General features: G+C 36.1%; 1 protein-coding gene across 1 annotated transcript in view; it reads left to right on the top strand.

Moving 5' to 3' along the window:
• The window catches only part of lrba (LPS-responsive vesicle trafficking, beach and anchor containing), a 316,503-nt gene extending 300,797 nt beyond the window's left edge, over positions 1-15,706 (top strand). Inside the window, exons 52-57 of the mRNA XM_016559864.1 lie at positions 1,558-1,713; positions 3,284-3,451; positions 5,945-6,046; positions 6,814-7,010; positions 13,012-13,163; positions 14,245-15,706. Coding sequence (XP_016415350.1) covers positions 1,558-1,713; positions 3,284-3,451; positions 5,945-6,046; positions 6,814-7,010; positions 13,012-13,163; positions 14,245-14,335 — 866 coding nt within the window. The 3' untranslated portion in view covers positions 14,336-15,706. The remainder of the gene's footprint in view (positions 1-1,557; positions 1,714-3,283; positions 3,452-5,944; positions 6,047-6,813; positions 7,011-13,011; positions 13,164-14,244) is intronic.
• Positions 15,707-18,973: the final 3,267 nt, after the last annotated feature.

The following is an 18,973-nucleotide window of genomic DNA, read 5'->3' as shown; positions in this document are numbered from 1 at the left end:
TATGTGACCCTGGACCACAAAACCAGTCTTAAGTGTAAATTTTTTGAAATTGAGATTTGAACATCTGAAAGCTGAATAAATAAGCTTTCCATTGATACATGGTTTATTAGGATCGGACAATATTTGGTCAAGAACTATTTGAAAATCTGGAATCTGAGGGTGCAAAAAAAATCAACTTTCAATATTAAATCAAAAAACGAATGATCGAATGATACACGGATTTCTTAGCAATGCATATTACTAATCAAGAATTAAGTTTTAATATATTTACAGTAGGAAATTTACAAAATATCTTCATGGAACATGATCTTTACTTAATATTCGAATGATTTTTGGCATAAAAGAAAAATTGATAATTTTGACCCATACAATGTATTTTTGGCTATTGCTACAAATATACCCCAGCGACTTAAGACTGATTTTGTGGTCCAGGGTCACATATAATATAATATAATATAATATAATATGGCCAAACGCATATGGACACCAAAAAAAAAAAAAATTCAGATGTATTTTGCATTTCGTTTCGAACCCATTGGCAATAATAGGACATTCTGGTAAGGTTTTCCATTCTGTGTTTGAACATGACTTTGGGGACTTGCTTGCATTTTTACCTACCAAATAAATAAATGGGCATGAAATATTGATTTAAGTTTAAATTATTGCATTGTTCGAGAAGCAAAAGACCACAGAGTGATGCAAAATATATGAAACTAGCAGAGCTACATAGAAAATGTCTTACTAAAGCTGGACTTTTTTTTTTTTTTTTTTTTTTTTTTTTTTTTACTTTTAAAAGATTCATCAAAAACAACAAATCACACTCTCCTCTCTCTCCTCTGTCTCTCTGTGTGGGGAGAGACATCTTTCATGGCTCATTTTCTTTCACTCCTGCTCCAGAATGTCATGTATGTATTTAGACGGACTGCATTCCACACAGCTCACACATTTAAACACAGTAAATTCTGCATGACTCTGCTGTTGATAATCTGTCCACTTGCTCCAGCACAGATGCAGCGCTGGTATGTGTCATGAATGTGTCTGGGCCTCACACACCTGACTCTGTGTAGCCTGGCCTCTTCAATCTCTCTGACTTTTTCTGTCTTAGTGTGTTTAAAAAAGAAAAAAAAAACTTGTAATTTATGACATTTTGGTCACATCGTTTTTTATGATTATTTTAGTCTTTCCTTTACTGTTCTGTCTTCTGCTGTTTTATGTATTCTTTCACAAATCATGTGCTCATGCACAGTATTCCTGACAAATGTCATATTTTCTCATTCTAATAGTTTAACGTCTTTATAATCTCTTAGGAGGTTGTCAGGAATTCACTTACAAGACATTGGTGTAGACCTTTAGGGTCAAGACTCTTTTTTTCACCATCTAACTCCCACTGTTAATGTCTCGACCGCTCTGTGAATGTCCTTCTTTCTGTATCTCCCTCCTTAATCATTGCTTTATTTTTCTAAGATGTTTATATTTTTCTCCACTTTACCCAATTATTTTCTAACCAAAAAGTTGTTATTGCTTTTATAACAAGTGACTCTCTCTCTCTGTTTTCAGCCAATAATGTGGGCATTCACAGAAGGCAGATCTCAGATCTGTTAGATCAGAGCATCCAGGTAAATGCTCAGTGTTTTGTCATCACGGCTGACAACCGCTTCATCCTGCTGTGTGGCTTCTGGGACAAGAGCTTCCGCATCTACTCCACTGATACAGGTAACCACAACAACCCCCCAACCACCTCGGTGTCTACGGAGACACCGCCTCCACCACAGTACACAAAGGAAAGGGTCAAAAGTCACAAATGAGCCTGCAGACTGCATTACAACTCCATCGCCCCGGGGTTCAGATAGCTTTCTCATCTCACGGATGGACCATGACTCCATGAGGATGAGGCTCAGAAAGCAAGTCACGCAAGCGGAACTTGAATTTCAATAGAATCACACCACACACAAACGCTCCCAAGCTCTGAGATATACACACACAAACACATAAAGTCTACGCAAAAGGGTTTTCCTCTTGAAAGATAGACAGGCTGTGTTAAGATAGAGAGATAGATCGGCTATGTTCAGACAAATCGAACTTTTCTCGAATTAGATCTTTTCAGGCAGACTGGATGCACTATTAATCGCAAGTTATCAAATACTATTTGTGTGTCCAGACGTAACCAATCTATCTGTTTGGGTTGCTTTGGTAATGATGTAGGTGTACCAAGGTATAGCTTTCAAAACGGTTGCAGGAAAATTGGAGGTACTTCACCTAACTCTACAAATAAGCGCCTGTCGAGTCGTGGTGCAGAACTCCCCTGTCGCACAGGAAAAACTCAGCGATGGAGCGATGGAGAAGACTGGTATGATGTTCTGTGCTGTAGTCATGGCCAGCTTCACTGTGCAGTGCGGGGTGTGTCTTTTGGCATTTCCGTTATTGGTTTTGGCATTATAGTTGTGTGTCGCGTTGAGTGAGCATCCGTAAATGTCCAGTTGGAATCGCATTTCAAACCACTTTCATATGTGTTTTTTAAATCAGATTTGAAAAAATCTGATTTCATGTGTTTTATTTTTTGTTTTTTTTTGCTGTCCAGACTTTCAAAAACCCATCTGGATAATGTCTGGATTTGCAGAAAGTCGTATTTTTGCTGACAGTCTGAACAAGGCCATAGACGAGCAGGCAGAAACACAGTCAGATACTATAGATAGGTAGCTAGGTAAGTAGATAGATAGACAGACAGGATTGACCGACCGATAGACAGGTAGACAGGCAGTAGGTAGGTAGCTAGACAGATCGATAGACAAACAGACATGAAGGTAGGTAGGTTTTCAATATAGACAGACAGACAGAAAGGAAGGTAATTAGAGAGGTAGAGCAATAGACAGACAGGTAGGTAGGTTTTCAGTATAGACCAACAGACAGGGTAGTTATAGAGTATAGACAGAGAGACAGACAGATAACGATTGCTGTTTTTCGTATGCATACACAGACTTCAGCATGCACGTGCAGCACTCCAAAAGCAAATATTTAAAGTGCGGGAAGAATTGGGGAGTGTGTGAGCTCATCTGGTATATGTAAACGACTCACCAGACAGCATCATCTCAGTAGAGTCATTCACTTACGCCCTGCAGGGAGTACTACAATGCAGACTGCTGACCCCATGAAGATATGCTCCAGAATCAGACCTTGAATCATGGAGGAAAAAATCATTATAAATATATATTATGCATTGTACATACCCCCACTGCCTCACACTCTGCAGTAAGTGGTTTCATTCCTGTATTGTGTGTGTTAACAGGTAAACTGACACAGATTGTGTTTGGCCATCTTGATGTGGTGACCTGTCTGGCCCGCTCAGAGTCATACATTGGTGGAGACTGTTATGTTCTGTCCGGCTCCAGAGACGCCACACTACTGCTCTGGTACTGGAACGGCAAGCACAGCAGCATCGGAGAGAACCCTGGAAGTAAGTTGTAAATGTTTAACCACATACAGATGTGTACGTTCACCCAAAAATGAAAATGGTCATTGTCTGGAAAAGAGCAACTTGGACATTCTGCTAAGTAACTCCTTTTGTGATCCTCAAATGTCATGTTAATTTTCTTTTAATGAAAGCTCCATACTATGTCTGAACAAATAGTTTCATCATTATCATGCTCAGAAGAACCTCATGGTTCTCACATAAAGAGGTCAAGATCAGGGTAATGTTCAGAGTCCAAATCCCCAACCAGCGCTTAGCAATCACACATAGGAAAAGCTTTCATGCAGGTGATGATATCAGTGCAGTGCAACAGTGTTAAAAGCACATTGTTCAAACACACACATTCCAGTGTGTGTCTGTCAAGGCTGGTGTAATGATTTACAGCTCACTTTCAGAAGCTACAACTAGTTTCATCTGACCACAGCAGGTCTCTGCTCAGAAGATTGAGTTTCAGGCTAGTATCACACCATAAATGGAATCGGCCTGCCTGCCTGTGTGTGTGTGTGTGTGTGTGTGTGAGTGAATGAAAGTGGAGGCCAGAGGGCCACAGAGGGAGACAGTAAATGTGACTCGGAGGTCTCCGGCTCAGGAGAGTTCAGTCCCATCTATCTGAGAGAGCGAGAGAACACTCAATAAAAGTGAAAAATGCCACAGGCTTCCCCTGTACACACTAACCATATGGCTGCAGTGCTGATCAAAGCACTCTACACACACACACACTCACAAAAACACACACATCCCCTTTGCTAATTTGGAGTTTTTGGATGCTCTACATGCTGTTAAGTGCTCTTCTACAAATGGGGCAGGATTTATGACTAATTGTGATTTGGGTAATGAGCATCTAAAGATAAATATGACTGTAGGTTGATGGTTGACATCAGTGGCATTAAAGAACCTAAGAGCCAGACCTTCATCTATAGTGAAATCAAACTGAATCTCTGAGTCTCTCTTGTAACACATGTACAGGCCATGTTATCCAGTAATATTATCAGATGAAATTTCAAAGATTTTTTTTTTCAGTCATATCAAGATAATCAGGAAACTTTGCAGGAATCAGTTCAAACCCCCCATAACTTGTCCAAACTACATATGTATTATTATGATTTTGTTAACAAATTCTGATGTTTTAAAAATGTATTTTATTTTATTGTATTTATTAAAACATTATATGTCTATCAATCTATTAGGAATAATACTGATTTAAGTTTCACAAGTCAAACATGGTTCATGATTCTGCAGCATACACGTGGTAGAAAATGTCAAAATTACTTTTAGAGCTGAAATCTATGTACACTGTCTGGTTACTAAATAGTGACAATTCCAGACATATTAATGTGAATTTATGTTATTATACATGATGGTACTTAGATACTTTTTTATTTCTTTAAATTTGACACAGTTCTTCATTTCAGGCAAGAATGAAGTTACAGTATGATTTCAAATACAGACCATGCCTAGGCTGTGCACAGTGGAGAATTGTTGGATTGATTCTGTTGACCACACTGCCATCTAGTGGCCAAATAATGCACAGCATTTTCATGAACCCTGATTTTTAAAACTAATTCAGTCCGACGCTGTTTCAGTTACAGATATTACTGCATTTTTTTTTCTAGAATTGTCTTGCGTTTATGTATTCATTTTCTCTCCCTCTTTCTCTTATGGGTAAATGATACTCTCTAGTGTGCATTTTCAGTACAGATAAATAGTATGCAGTATATAGGTATTAGATTGTAATCAGATGTTGTCCTAATGCGAACCAAATGGTGGCCGATGACGGGGAGGTTAAACGATACACCAATATATCAGTTTTATTGATCTTTTCGGGGCACAATCCGACATCAGGCTTTAATCCCCAGAGTTGTAGGGTATAACTCAAAGCTGAGACATTTAGGAAGTTTGCCACCTAATGAAACCTATACATCTACGCTGAGAGAGAGTGTGAGTGTGAGTGTGAGTGTGAGTGTGTGTGTGTGTGTGTGTGTGTGTGTGAGAAAGAGACAGAGAGAGGCCAGCTGGATTAAGACAATTAAATGTGTGTTTGACTTCTTTGTGTCTAGATAGAAAGAGAATTCATTAGTTTGTTAACTGTTATTTTTGACATTACCTTAACTGTTCACACTTTGAGAGAGACAGGTGTTTTTGTATGAGTGATATGGACAGAAAGCACACACGAATACTAGCAGAGCTCATTAGACTGATTACAGAAGGACACATGGATGGCAGAAGTGTACACACACTGTAACAGTTGCGAGTGTCTGATTGCAGTGATTACACACTCTAATTAAATTATCACAGAGTACAAAACAAATAAAAAAACTAATTTAAACTGAAATTGACAGCAATGTTAAATACACAAATGCAATTGTTATGTCATTTATGGTGTAATGTAGTGATTGTGATTATTATTTTGTTCTTGTTTCTATTGTATTTACTGTCTTTGATCATCAACTCTGTGTGTGTGTGTGTGTGTGTCTCCAGCAGAATTTGTGACTCCCCGGGCAATTCTGACGGGTCATGATTGTGAAGTCACGTGTGCAAGTGTGTGTGCAGAGCTGGGACTGGTCATTAGTGGCTGCAGAGGTAAATACACACTCATGCATTAACAATGATCATAGAATTAGTTGGTTCGTTCATTTTATGTATTTTTGTTTTCAAAATTTTTTTTTTATTGCTATGAAAATTTTATTTGTATTAATTTTACATTTCATTTATTTGTGTTTGTTGTTGATTAAATTTGTATGATTGGTTTTGCTTACTGGGTCAAACTTGTCTTTTTGCATGAGAACAGTACACATATAAATGTACATTTACAAAACTGCCCTACATAGTCAGCATTATCAAATGAGTTCTTTAAAATGAACAAATTGTCTTGCCATACTTGAATGTTAATATTTCACATTTTAATCATGACAGAGACTTGTAAAATAGCTTATGTTTTTTAGATCTAAACACTTTTATTAAAATCTTTGATGTTTTTATTAGTGTAATTAACACATCTCTAGATTTTTCTCTTTCTTCCAACTTTTGGGGCCAGTTATGAAAATACTTGGGCACTTAGTAGACCCCTAACTATTTGAGCTATTTGTGAGAAAAAAAAAAGTGTATTTACCGATTCCTATGAGGCTAGCAATCATAATTCTTGAGATATCTTACCCTAAACATGGCGTCCTGGATAAGATGTTTTTTGGCCTGGAAATAATAAATATGTCAGAGGCTGAAGAAATATGAAAATGTTAGAATCAACAGACCATTTTACGTCACAAATAACACATGAACAAGTAAGTGCAGCAGCACAATATAATTCTGTCTGATTTGACCCTCATGTGTCTGTATGTGTTTGACAACAGAGGGTCCATGTCTTGTCCACTCTATGAACGGTGACCTGTTGAGGTCTCTGGAGGGTCCAGACGGCTGTGTGCGACCACGTTTGGTTCTGTCCTCCACCGAGGGTCACTGTGTCATTTATTATGACAAGGGCCACTTCTGTGTGTTCAGCATCAATGGAAAACTGTTGGGACATATGGAGGTGGAAGACAACATCAAGGTAAACATGAGCATAAACTCCCCTCTGTATAATTATTTGGGAATAGTAAGCAAGGGGAAAGGGTTGGGCAGCTCTTGCATGTCCATTTGTCCCCCCTTTTCTTACTCTCTTTCCATTTATTTTCTCAGACTCTGTGTTTTATCATGTCAGCTGTCTGGAGTGTGATTAAATGCTGGCATGATCTGCCTACGGGCCTCCTTCTTTCCTCTCTCCATCTCTCTTTCTTTTGGCTTCTGAACCCTAAGGGTCCAGATCTGTCCTTTGATCTGCAGGGCTACGAAATGCCACTCAACTTGCATGTGTGTATGAGAGTGAGCAAGAGAGCGTTATGGCCAGCGGCAAGGCCTCCTGCATTAGAGGACACATTTGTCATTGGCGGGCAGAGGTCCTAAAATCGGCCAGCTCTCTTTCCCCTGTTCCTGCTCCATCACTTTCTCTTTCCTCTGGGCCTGGGAAAATTCACAGAGCTCTGCGTCTGCCCCTCTCTCTCTCTCTCTCTCTGTCCTGCACACACATACCCACACCTGCATCCCATTTAACAGGCCGGCTCTGTTACGCGCTCCTCTGCTCTCTGCCGCTCCAAGCTTGATTAGTTTCCTCATTGTGTCCAGGTTCCATTTGTTTTCAATAAACAGCAGAGTCTGCAGTAACATAGAAGAGGGGCGGCTCTGCTCTTTAACACACTTATTATTCAACTAATATGACATAATGCAGGATCAGCCTGCGTCATTTTTCAGAATGCTGATCCTGGAATTATTTTGTACATTTCTGTACTAATATTTAGTATTATGAACAAAGATAAATCAGCAGTGATCGTTGTACACTACCATTCAAAAGTTTAGACTTTTAACACTAGAACTAACAAGGCAGTCATTTGACCGTTTTTAAATTTTGAAATGTAATAAATTTGTTGAAATAAAACCCATATAACTATAATACCCTGACTTTTCCTAAATATGTGTATATTTTATATAACATTGTTATTTTATTAAAATTACAAAACACAAAAGAGTTCTGAGTATTTCTACCTTGAATGGCCAAAGCGGTCAAATTGACCGTTTGCATTACAGACGGCGTATAATTTCTGCTTTTGTGACTTTTTCCCGCGGTTGAAGATGCACGTCACTGTTGCCTAGCAACTTTTGTGCAAGTTGTTTTTATATTCTATTGTAAAATTCCCGTTCGTAAAAAAGCCAGGTGGACACCTCCAATTCGACAAGTGCTGTCATTTAATCTGCCACGGTTCCAGGTATGTTACGCTGGAAGACTATAGCCTGGCTGTTATCAATAATAGCCTACTTCAATGTTATGACAAAATAGCCATAATAATAATAATGGCTATTATTATTTTATGCTAGTGTAATGCTATAGCTAATGCATATAGCCTAATTTTAGCCCCGACAAGACTGATATTGTGAAATAAAACAAACTAATTAGTTTTTTTTTGTTTGTTTGTTTTTGTTTGTTTTGATGTTTATTATTGCCTATACTATCATAACAGATCCATTTATTCATGGATCACAATTCCAGTGGTGGCTGCATAGAATTGTTTCCGATTCATGTGATCCAAGCATTTCCAATAACTCCAGAGCGTTGTAAAGTATAAAAGTAAAAATGTATAGAAAAAATATGTATGTAATCACTTCCGAAATTCACAAAATGTTTTATCTACAGAAATATTCTGCTTCGGTTCATATTTGTTGGCATTTAGACTTTCAAATACCACATTTTCACTGCTCTTTTGCTCACAACTTTTGCTGTCCCGCTTGCCGGACACGAAGCGAGGCACGCACATTCAGGGAGCGGTCTACATAGCTCTTATAATTAAATATTACAAAAAATGTCGTATTTTTTAGGGTGATGACATCATAAAATATGACGACAGACATTCAAAGCTTGATTGTAAAACCTCAAAAGAAGCTTCGAATGTAATATGATATGACAAAAATGGCATTCAGTTCAGTCTAGTATGAACGGTCAGAATGACCGCTATGGCCATTCTAGTAGTTATAGAATTTCGGTAGTTCTAGTGTTAAAGAAATTAATACTTTTATTCACCAAGGATGCAATTAATTGATCAAAATTGACTGTAAAGACAGTAAACATATTTGCATTCAAATTTCTAGTTTAAATAAAAAAAATGTTTTTAAAGCTTTAAAACATAAATGCTATTCTATTTATCAGAGAATCCTGAATAAAGGTATCATTGTTTCCCAAAAAAATATTACGTAACAACCTTTTTCAGCATTTATCAAATCAGCATGAAGGATCATGTGAGACTGAAGACTGGAGTAATGTAGATTCAGCTTTCTAATCACAGAAATAAATGACATCTCAAAATATATATAAAAATTCAAAACTTTTATTTTAAATTTTAATATTATCTTACAATATCACTTGATGATTGATCAATTGATCAAATAAATCCAGCCTTGATCAGCACAAGAAACCTCTTTCAAAAACATTGAAAAATTGTATAGACCCTACATTTTGAACGGTAGTGATTTTCTAGAGGATTTAATTGATTATTGTCCTTGTTCAAAGCCAACACAATTTTTGGTATAATTGATGTAAATCAGATGTAAGTAATTTTGAAAGGGTTCACAGCATAAGAGGCTAAATTAGTTTATTTTGATTATTTGTGTGTTCAAATAAAGCCGCAGGCACGCTAGACTCCATTGACTTCCATTCATCTCACACACAGGAGACTGGAAACACAAGCTCATGCTAATTTCACATTCCGCTGCGTACAAAAGTTCAAATTTGTTTAAAGCTGAACTGTACAATGAAGTGGTGGGACCAGTAGAGGTTCTAAACATCACAAATTGAAATTTTGGACAGACTTCAAATCTGGGAAAGTGGAGTAGATCTTTTTTTTTTTTTTTTCATTTTGATTGTTTCTTGTGTCTTATTTGCGATTTATTAGTTATTAAAAACAGAAGCCCTAGCCTAGAGCATTCTAATGTGATTGCAGCCTAAATCAGCTGAGCTTTGAGATTTTATTTATTTATTAAGTTATTGTTATTTACTACAACAAAATAATACCCTTAATTTGAACACTGTCTCCGCCTAACCAATATTACTGCAAAATTGTCACAGTAACTAATCCCAAAATCAAAAGCAAGGGTGCTTTTGGCACATTTTAGTTTACACATATGATCCACATGAAAAGTAGCAAAAAATAAATAAATCATGTTACAGAAATATGTATTTATGATCAGTCATTGCTCATTTCCAAGTCCTCAAATTCTCATTACCATTTTTAACATCAGCGTACACACAGACACACAACTGTAAGCTCCTCTCATGCCAGATGAAGTGTCATCTTTGTGACAGTGTGTGTGTTTGTGGAGAAGAGGGTGTGTGCGGTTTAGTGTGTGGTTTGCTGGGACAGTTTGTTGCTGAGAAAGTGAGTCTTCATGCTGATGGTCTGACAGAACATTAATTTGGACAAGTAGAAATAATACATGAATGACTCTCTGGAGCCCACAACTGAGTGTCTGTCTGTTAGTAACCATTTTAGCAGACGTTTCCCGAGCCTTCGGCACATACGCAATGGAGTACATTAAAGTCTTCATAAATCCAGTCTTTACTCGTGCCAGACATGTCCTGACCTAACACAGACAGATCAGCAGATCAGGAGAAAAAAAAAAACACAGTGGGGCATCATCCAACACAACCCTGTTGTTTAAAATCACGGCATGACTGTAAGTCAGATATCTGAGTCACGGCAGCCATCTTGGAGGATTCTGGAATGGCAGCCTTGGGAGGAGACCACTGATTTATGATTCTGACCGAACCTGTTCTGCAACCTGGACATCTCTGCTTCTCACAGACCCTTTTCCAGACCTGGTCCAGAGGGACCACCATGAATGCTGGATTATGTACTGATATATTTTCTCAGACATCTTTGAAGTAATAAGACGCATTCGAACAGAAGACTTAATTCATGTTGCAGCAATGACCAAACCATATCATTAAGTCACAGAATGAGTCACAGGGTGGAGTTTGTATCAATTTGAGAGTTTGAGATTATTCATATTAAGCACTTTTGGACACTCACTTGGATGAAAAACGTTGAAGAATCACTTGATTCTTTGCCTGTCATTAAAGGAGACAGAGTTGTGACAGTCTCTGGTGATGCTTCCCTTCTGTGTGATTTTGATCTCATATGTCTGTCGCAAGCTTCTGCTTTATACCACAACTGAAGTAAAGTGCTCGGGGGTTTGCCACAGTGTAACCTGAACCCTAATTACACACATCTCAGATATATCCAAAACAAATCAAAAGAGATCACATGCACGCAAATGCACTCAAATCCCAGCTGCTGTAACTGTCTGAAGTCTGCTGGACAGCGATCTAGCAGAACAGTCTCTGTGATTGATACTGGCTATTTCACTCTTGACTGTGGTAGTGGGGAATGAGGAGAGTGTGTGAGCAGGAAAGTTTGATCATTCATTTTGTAGCTTTTGTAGCTTATATGACAATGGTCGAGTTTAGAACATTGTGTTTTATTAATTGCTCCATCTTTTTTATAACAATGAAATAATTATGAACAATAAAATCATTATGAAACAAAACTGTTCATGAAACCACAATAAGAATGTAGCAGTAATTGAGAAGAATACTTTTTTTTTTTTTTGAAAAGGTGAAATTATATAAAATAAAAAGCTGCCTTCTGCAACATATTTGCATTTAACTTATTACAGGCTAATTAATAGTTTTACAGAAAAAGAAGAAAAAAACTATAAAATCATTATAAAACACAAAACTGTTCGTGAAACCACAGTGAAAAGGTAACATGCAATAGTAGTAGTAATAACAATAATACTTTATTGTTATTAATAAAAAACATAAGTTAAAATCTATGTAATTTATGTAAAACATGATATTCCACCCTCACATTTATGAAAAAATACTAAAGAACAAAGTTAAACTGAATTTAAAAGGGTTTTGAACTAGGTCATTTAAATCAATATACAAATCGTTGCTTGAGAAAACAAGCATTTTTGTAAATGGACTTTTAAGTCAAAACCTAATAGGTCCTAAAATATAGCCCTTGTGACAACTAGTTCTCCGTTCCATTCTAGATTCTGCTGTAAGCATCACCTGTTTTAGGATCGGAATTATAAATGATACATCAAAACCCTCTAAAGGAAAATAACCGGTTAATGCAATTTGTCAAGTTTATATATTAAATCTAATTAATTACACTTAACAGCCACTTTGCAAACACACTGTCATTACAGCATCTTCTCCCACAAGAGTGTGGAGGTGTGTGTGTGTGTGTAGTGAAAGAAAGAGCCCAGTGTGTTTGCTGTTCTATATTATCTGTGTTTCTCGTGGGACCTCTAAAGTGTTACACAGCCCATGTGCACACTGGAAAACCAGATGAACAGAATAAATCTCATACTCTGTCTACCCTTCGCCGCAGGATACCACCACTACAGCGGTTTAAGAAACAAACTGTTCGCCAGGTTGGCCCCGTGCATGCTGGGAAAGAAAGGGACTTGTGAGGCTTTTGATTGGATGAGGCAGCCACTGGCAGGACACACTCACTCTAAGGTCCACAGGGGTGTCAATAAACCCCTGTAATCACCGGTTAGCCGGACGCTCCAGACATTCATCACTCGCTACAAAGAGCTTATTCACTGAGCCGAGGGCAAAAAAAAAAAGCACGTTTAAATCAAATTCTTATCAGTGTTATTTATCATGGAGAAACATGAAAGGCCGCTAAAAGGTCGGGGGTCCTTTTGAGTGGTTAATTACTTTTAATAACAAGATTTTAAATGACATTATGACTGATAGGCTTTACTGTATATTTACTGTGAAGCCAAAATCTTTCATTCGTATTTGTATGACTTCTATTTCATCTGAAATTACATGAACCCACGGCTTTGACTTGAAAAAATGAAAAGCAGAAAATACTGACCATATGTGTGACAAAATGACTGTCTTCTGTTTACACAATGAATATCATGTTTGTTTTTTTTTGCTCCAGGCGATGCTGCTAAGTAAAGATGGACAGTATCTGCTGTCTGGAGGAGATGCAGGAGTTCTCAGCGTGTGGCAGATCCATGATCTCAAACAGCTCTTCACTTACCCAGGATGTGATGCTGGAATACGCTCGATGGCTATGTCACATGACCAAAGGTAGCATACATGAAGACACCAACTAAGTTCTTGTCCCTTTTCTAGACTAATGATAAAAAGATATAAATAACAATATCTCCGTTTTGACATAGGGAAGAGCAGGGATAATTGTAACATTTTATAAATACACAATTCAATCCAGTCGTTCTTAGCAAAATAACACACATTTTTAGCAATGGCCACAGATGTGAATTCATTCAAAATAGACAAGTTTCTTCAAAACATACATAAACTACTGTTTAAAAGTAGAGTTAGACTGTGTAATATTATTTATTGTGTTCGAAAAAAAAGTCTTATGCTCGCCTAAGCTGCATCAAAACTACAGTAAAAACGGTAATATTGTGAATATTATTAAAATGTAAAACAACTGTTTCCATATTTTAATACATTGAAAAATCAAATGCATTCCTGTGATGGCAATGCAGCCATTACACTAGTCTTCAGATTGGTCACATGATCCTTCAGAAATCATTCGCATATGATTTTGTGCTGAAGAAACATTTATTGTTATTATCAACGTCGAAAACAGTTTGTGCTGCTTAATATGTTTGTGGGAACTTTTTTAATTTCGTTCTTTTAAAACAAAAATCTTACTGATCCCAAACTTTTGAATGGCAGTGTATGTTTTTGAGTTGTTTCTGGTCTCATTTGCTACATTACAAAATACTTCTTCCAGAAAAGGATCCAGTAAAAATGAAAATGGAATATAAAAAATGTAATAAAATTAAATACATAAAGTATTGGTCTGGATTGTTGTATCTGTACATGTACTGTAGTCTGAGGATGAGTCTAGTATTTCATTTACTTCTAGTTTCTAGTTTTTATATCAGACTTGATCATGTTGTATAACTGGCATGAGTAATGACTGCTGACATATTAAAGATGTTTGAGACAAAAAGCCAAAGGTCTAAATAAAAATAAATATACAAAAAAAATAAAAAACAATCTGGAATAAGCAGAAACCAAAATGTTACAGCTGTCTTTGCTCTCCCATAAATGAACTCTGCAGTCAAAATATCAGTCTAATATTTATCGGACACTTTTCTGTCTCCCTCTCTTTGTCCTCTTCACTGCTGTGCAGATGCATCATCACTGGAATGGCGTCTGGTAGCATTGTTCTGTTCTACAATGACTTCAACAGATGGCACCATGAATACCAAACTAGATACTGACCCAGTGACGACACAGCAGCCCTGCCACCGTTCATTAAGGCACTACCAATAGTCATGAATGTATTCTAAATATTTAAAGAAGCAGAACTATTTTTTAAAGATGGCATTGCTATATTTTGTAGATCTTATGGAATTTCTTACTATATAAATCCTAGGGGAGGGGTTATATACCTAATATCTGGAGAGCAAAAAAATCTATTTTTAGCTGTAAAAGTCTATTTTCACCTTTGCGCTGAAAAAGACTGGTCTGAGTGGTCAGTAGCTAAAGACTATATTTACTTATAGTGTCTATGGATAGATAACTTAGGGTGGGTGAGTTTGCTTTTGTTTTTTTCCTTTCCTTATTTGATGTGATTATTTGGACAGGATGCCTCTAAACGCCATGATTTGTAGTTCAGTAGTTCGGTTCCTGAAGCTAACAGGAAGCTGCCTCATTTTTTGGGAGAAATAAACGACTCCGCTAAATGGAACTATTCGATTATATCCATAGATTAAATAGATAGCTGTTTGCAGACATATCAAGGCATCCACTTTAAATGTTCACTTTATGAATGGAAAAGTGGCTTCTTTTCAAATGAGAGCATTTCTGAAGGTTTATTATTTTTATTTTTTTTTAGTGATTGTTTGTTAAATATGAATGGACCTCTTATGTGATCATGTAATGATGTCACTTTATAAGCTGAAGGGGCGGATTCTGCATATGAAGGGAGAGTAATTTAGAAATTATATGAATAATCTTCATGGTTGGTAAGAAGTGATTTGGGGTGTGTTTGTATCTATCTTTTTTTGTTTGTTTGTTGTGAGTTCCATATCTAAGTGTTCCAGAACTAAACCATTTTTTCTTTTCTTTGAGGAGATGTAAGTGATAACAATAGAGGGAGGAGAGCAAAAAATATATTAATATCCATTTAAAGTGTCATCATATAGACCTTTTGAAATTTCACCATTGTGCTTTTACCCTTAGTGTATGCAGACGTGAATGTGGGCAGAGCGTAATAATATGGTATACTAGCATCTGTTAGATGAGATCAAAACTGATCTTGGAAGAAAAAATTACAACATTTCACTATATATTATTACTCATAAAACAGCTCAAAATATAACCCCATAGATTACACTCAGGGCAAGCAGGGGTCTGTCAAATTACAAAGAAGAGTTTATTTCTTGGTTTAAGTCAACTGTGGTGTGATTCTGATGTTGACAAATGTTGTCTGATTCCTTATGTTTGCTTTGGTTTTGTTTTTAATAGCTGTTGCTGTCTTTACTGTTATATCATGTTATATCTTAGCAAAATGGCAATCAGGTTGGAACGAGCGTCGTATTGACGTGTGTGATGAACTCAATAAAATGGCATTTTGTACCAATAAAAAATGTTTCAAATCATTTATTTTTTGTAAAGACATACAGATCTGGCGGATCTAGGAAATAGTGAAACAGTGTTATTTTAGGATCATTGATGTACAGGTGCATCTCAATAAATTAGAATGTCGTGAAGTTATATCTTAGCAAAATGGCAATCAGGTTGGAACGAGCGTCGTATTGACGTGTGTGATGAACTCAATAAAATGGCATTTTGTACCAATACAAAATGTTTCAAATCATTTATTTTTTGTAAAGACATACAGATCTGGCGGATCTAGGAAATAGTGAAACTATAACTGAAATAAATGAACTTTTCCACGACATTCTAATTTATTGAGATGCACCTGTACTATTGAATTTTTTAAATATTTGGACTTAGATGTTAAAATGTTAGTAACTGTGTTTTTGTCATTTTTAGGTTTTTAAGATGTCTATATAGTTTTTAAGTTGTTACTTTATTTATTTTTAACGGTTTTAGTTCGTAAATTTGATCAAACTGGCAGAATTACAGGTCCAAGTTCATTTGGCAGCAATAAATCACATGCAGTATTTTGTGCGTCCGCTAGAGGTCGTTATGGACAACAAATACACCTGATTCACTTTAGTAGCTCAAATAATAGAAACCACAAGACCTGACGCCAAGAAAATCCTAATGAGGGTGTCACACAAACGAGACGCTCAAAATGTGCAGTGATGGGAAGCTCCAGCAAAAAAAAAGCGCTGCAATATTGAATTATAGAGCAATGATATCATGTTTTATGCACGGAAACATGAATAAGACAAAATTATTCAGACTGTAGTAGTTTAGGTTTTCAGTCACTCAAGAGCTTAGAAATTAGAACATATGTGACCCTGAAATCTTAAGTCGCTGGAGTATATTTGTAGCAATAGCCAAAAATACATTGTATGGGTCAAAATTATTGATTTTTCTTTTATGCCAAAAATCATTAGGATATTAAGTCAAGATTGTTTCGAAAAATTGACACTTGTGACTGTTATTTTGGTCCAGGGTCACATATGTTAAATCATCTGTTATCACAAGGGCATACGTTTGATTTTGATTTGGTTGAGACATGAAAGAGATTTATATTCTCAGTTTTTAAGTTGCCATGTTCCTGAGACGATACATAATTTTGATGATATAAACCAACAACAGGTTAACAGAAGATATAAAGTTCATCAGTGAAGGTATCTAATGTTTCTAAAGTTTGTAGTCACTATTTTGTAGTTATTCAGTGTCTGCTTGTACATATGTTGTGATTTTTATTTATTTTACAATCACTTTGGCACTAATTTTAGAACCATGATGTATTTTTTTAAAAACAAAACCTTCACTTCTAACATAGGCTGTCCAATGTTCAAAATGATGCATTGTGCATTCACATCAGAAACCTCACACTTGCAGAATTATTGGTTCAAATAACTCATGAAGTATCATAGGAACAATAATTTAGATGACCTACACGCAAGAGACCAGTAGTTTCACCGTGTAATTGGTCATACTATTATTAAATTTTGTTGTACAAAATATGTGATACACATTTTATTATAGTCCTACATGTCAATACATCACTATAAAAACACTAGAGAGAATACTACAGACAGTTTTTCATTCATATGTGCAGATCTGAGTGTATGCTGTGTTTGTAGAATGCTAGCACTTCAAGCAGACAATGTGCATGTAAACAAAAAACAGAATAATGAGACTACAGCGTATAATGGTGTAATGAGACCATAAGTGAGACTACAGATGTTTCCGGTTTCTACAGTAATAATAGGTAGATGTGTGAGGGGTTCATCGTTTGTATTGTCAGTCAAATTGACCCAGCATCATTATCATGATAATCATCAAACATGAACACAACATTTACGAATTTTAAAGCCTAAATGCAATCACCAGAAGTAAAAAAAAAAGAAAACGTAGGCTACATTATAAATAAACTACACCACGGCCTCATGACTTCACCGTCACTGCCACTAAGTTTCCAACAGCTTTTTCGGTCTTTATTTTTTTTTAAATTCCCTGAAATTTGGAGTTGGAGTATACTTTGCAAGAGCGTGATTATAAATGGAACAAGCCTGTAAAAGCGGACTAGTTGGTAGATGAGTTATCTGGTTCAGACAGAGTGATGACGTTTAATATCTCCCAACAACCTCTGTACTTAGCCACTTGTTATCAGCCACTTTTTAAGACAAGTAAAAACTAAAAAAAAATCATAAGGGGGTATTACTTGATGTATTTTATGTCGTAGAATAAATCATGAAAATATCTTGAGCTTGTGTTGACCACAAACTTTCAGGCATTTAACCAAAAAAAAAAACCCATTGACTTCAGGACGATGGAACTGGAAGTGCTAAAACGCTAACTTGTTTAGGGCCTACAAAAAATTCAGCAACTACAGCAACTCTGTTGGAGTTGATGTAACTTTTCTTTGTCTTTTTTTTTTTTTTAAATATAAAACTAGTAATGCAACAGTTGTTTTATTCTGAACAGCTGTATTACTGTTCATACATCTATGGTTTATGCTGTATTTTGAAAAAATGCAAGCAATTTGGAAAAAGTATTGTTTTGAAAAAAAAAAAGGGCATTTTGGTCATTAGTCATGAGTTTTGTGTCTAGAGTTTTTAAAGGTTCCAATATTAATGCCAAAATGATTGGAAAAAACTGAATTTTGTACCCTAAAAATGTTAACATAAGCCTTAGCCTAACCTTCACCACACAAAATGTTGAGTACATGAATTGCTGTAGTTACATCTGTGGAATAATCAGCATTAAAGTCTCTTTACTTTTTTCAGCTCTTTTAAGGTGTTTTACAAATTATTTCAGTTATTTTGTTATTTGCCACAACGCTATTTTTGTTATAAAATAAAGCATTTTTTTTTACATTCCGATCAGACAATTTAAATTAGCAGCACATTATATCATGTCTCAGTCCTGTTTTTTTAATTAGATTGACCTTTCATTAGCTGTTATTTAGAGACAGTTTGTGCAGTTGTCTATCTTTATCCAAGATGTTTTGATGTTCTACTGTGTATGGGTGACAGAGAACACCGGCAGCACCAACAGAAACAAAGTAATGAATGAACTATGTCGCCACCTGCTGGCAACATTAAAAATTCGTCAAATCATTTTTTGTTTAAAATCACTACACCATATGGCGTCATTTATCTTATAATTTATTTTAATAATTAACTATTTATATTTTTTATATATATTATATATATTATTCCCCCCCCCCTGTTTGCAGAAAGTGTTACACATGCACACACACACAC

This window comes from Sinocyclocheilus rhinocerous, unplaced genomic scaffold (genome assembly GCF_001515625.1).
Source record: "Sinocyclocheilus rhinocerous isolate Xijiao unplaced genomic scaffold, SAMN03320098_v1.1 scaffold1129, whole genome shotgun sequence".
Taxonomy (NCBI): domain Eukaryota; kingdom Metazoa; phylum Chordata; class Actinopteri; order Cypriniformes; family Cyprinidae; genus Sinocyclocheilus; species Sinocyclocheilus rhinocerous.
This window is presented reverse-complemented; position numbering and strand designations above follow the sequence as displayed.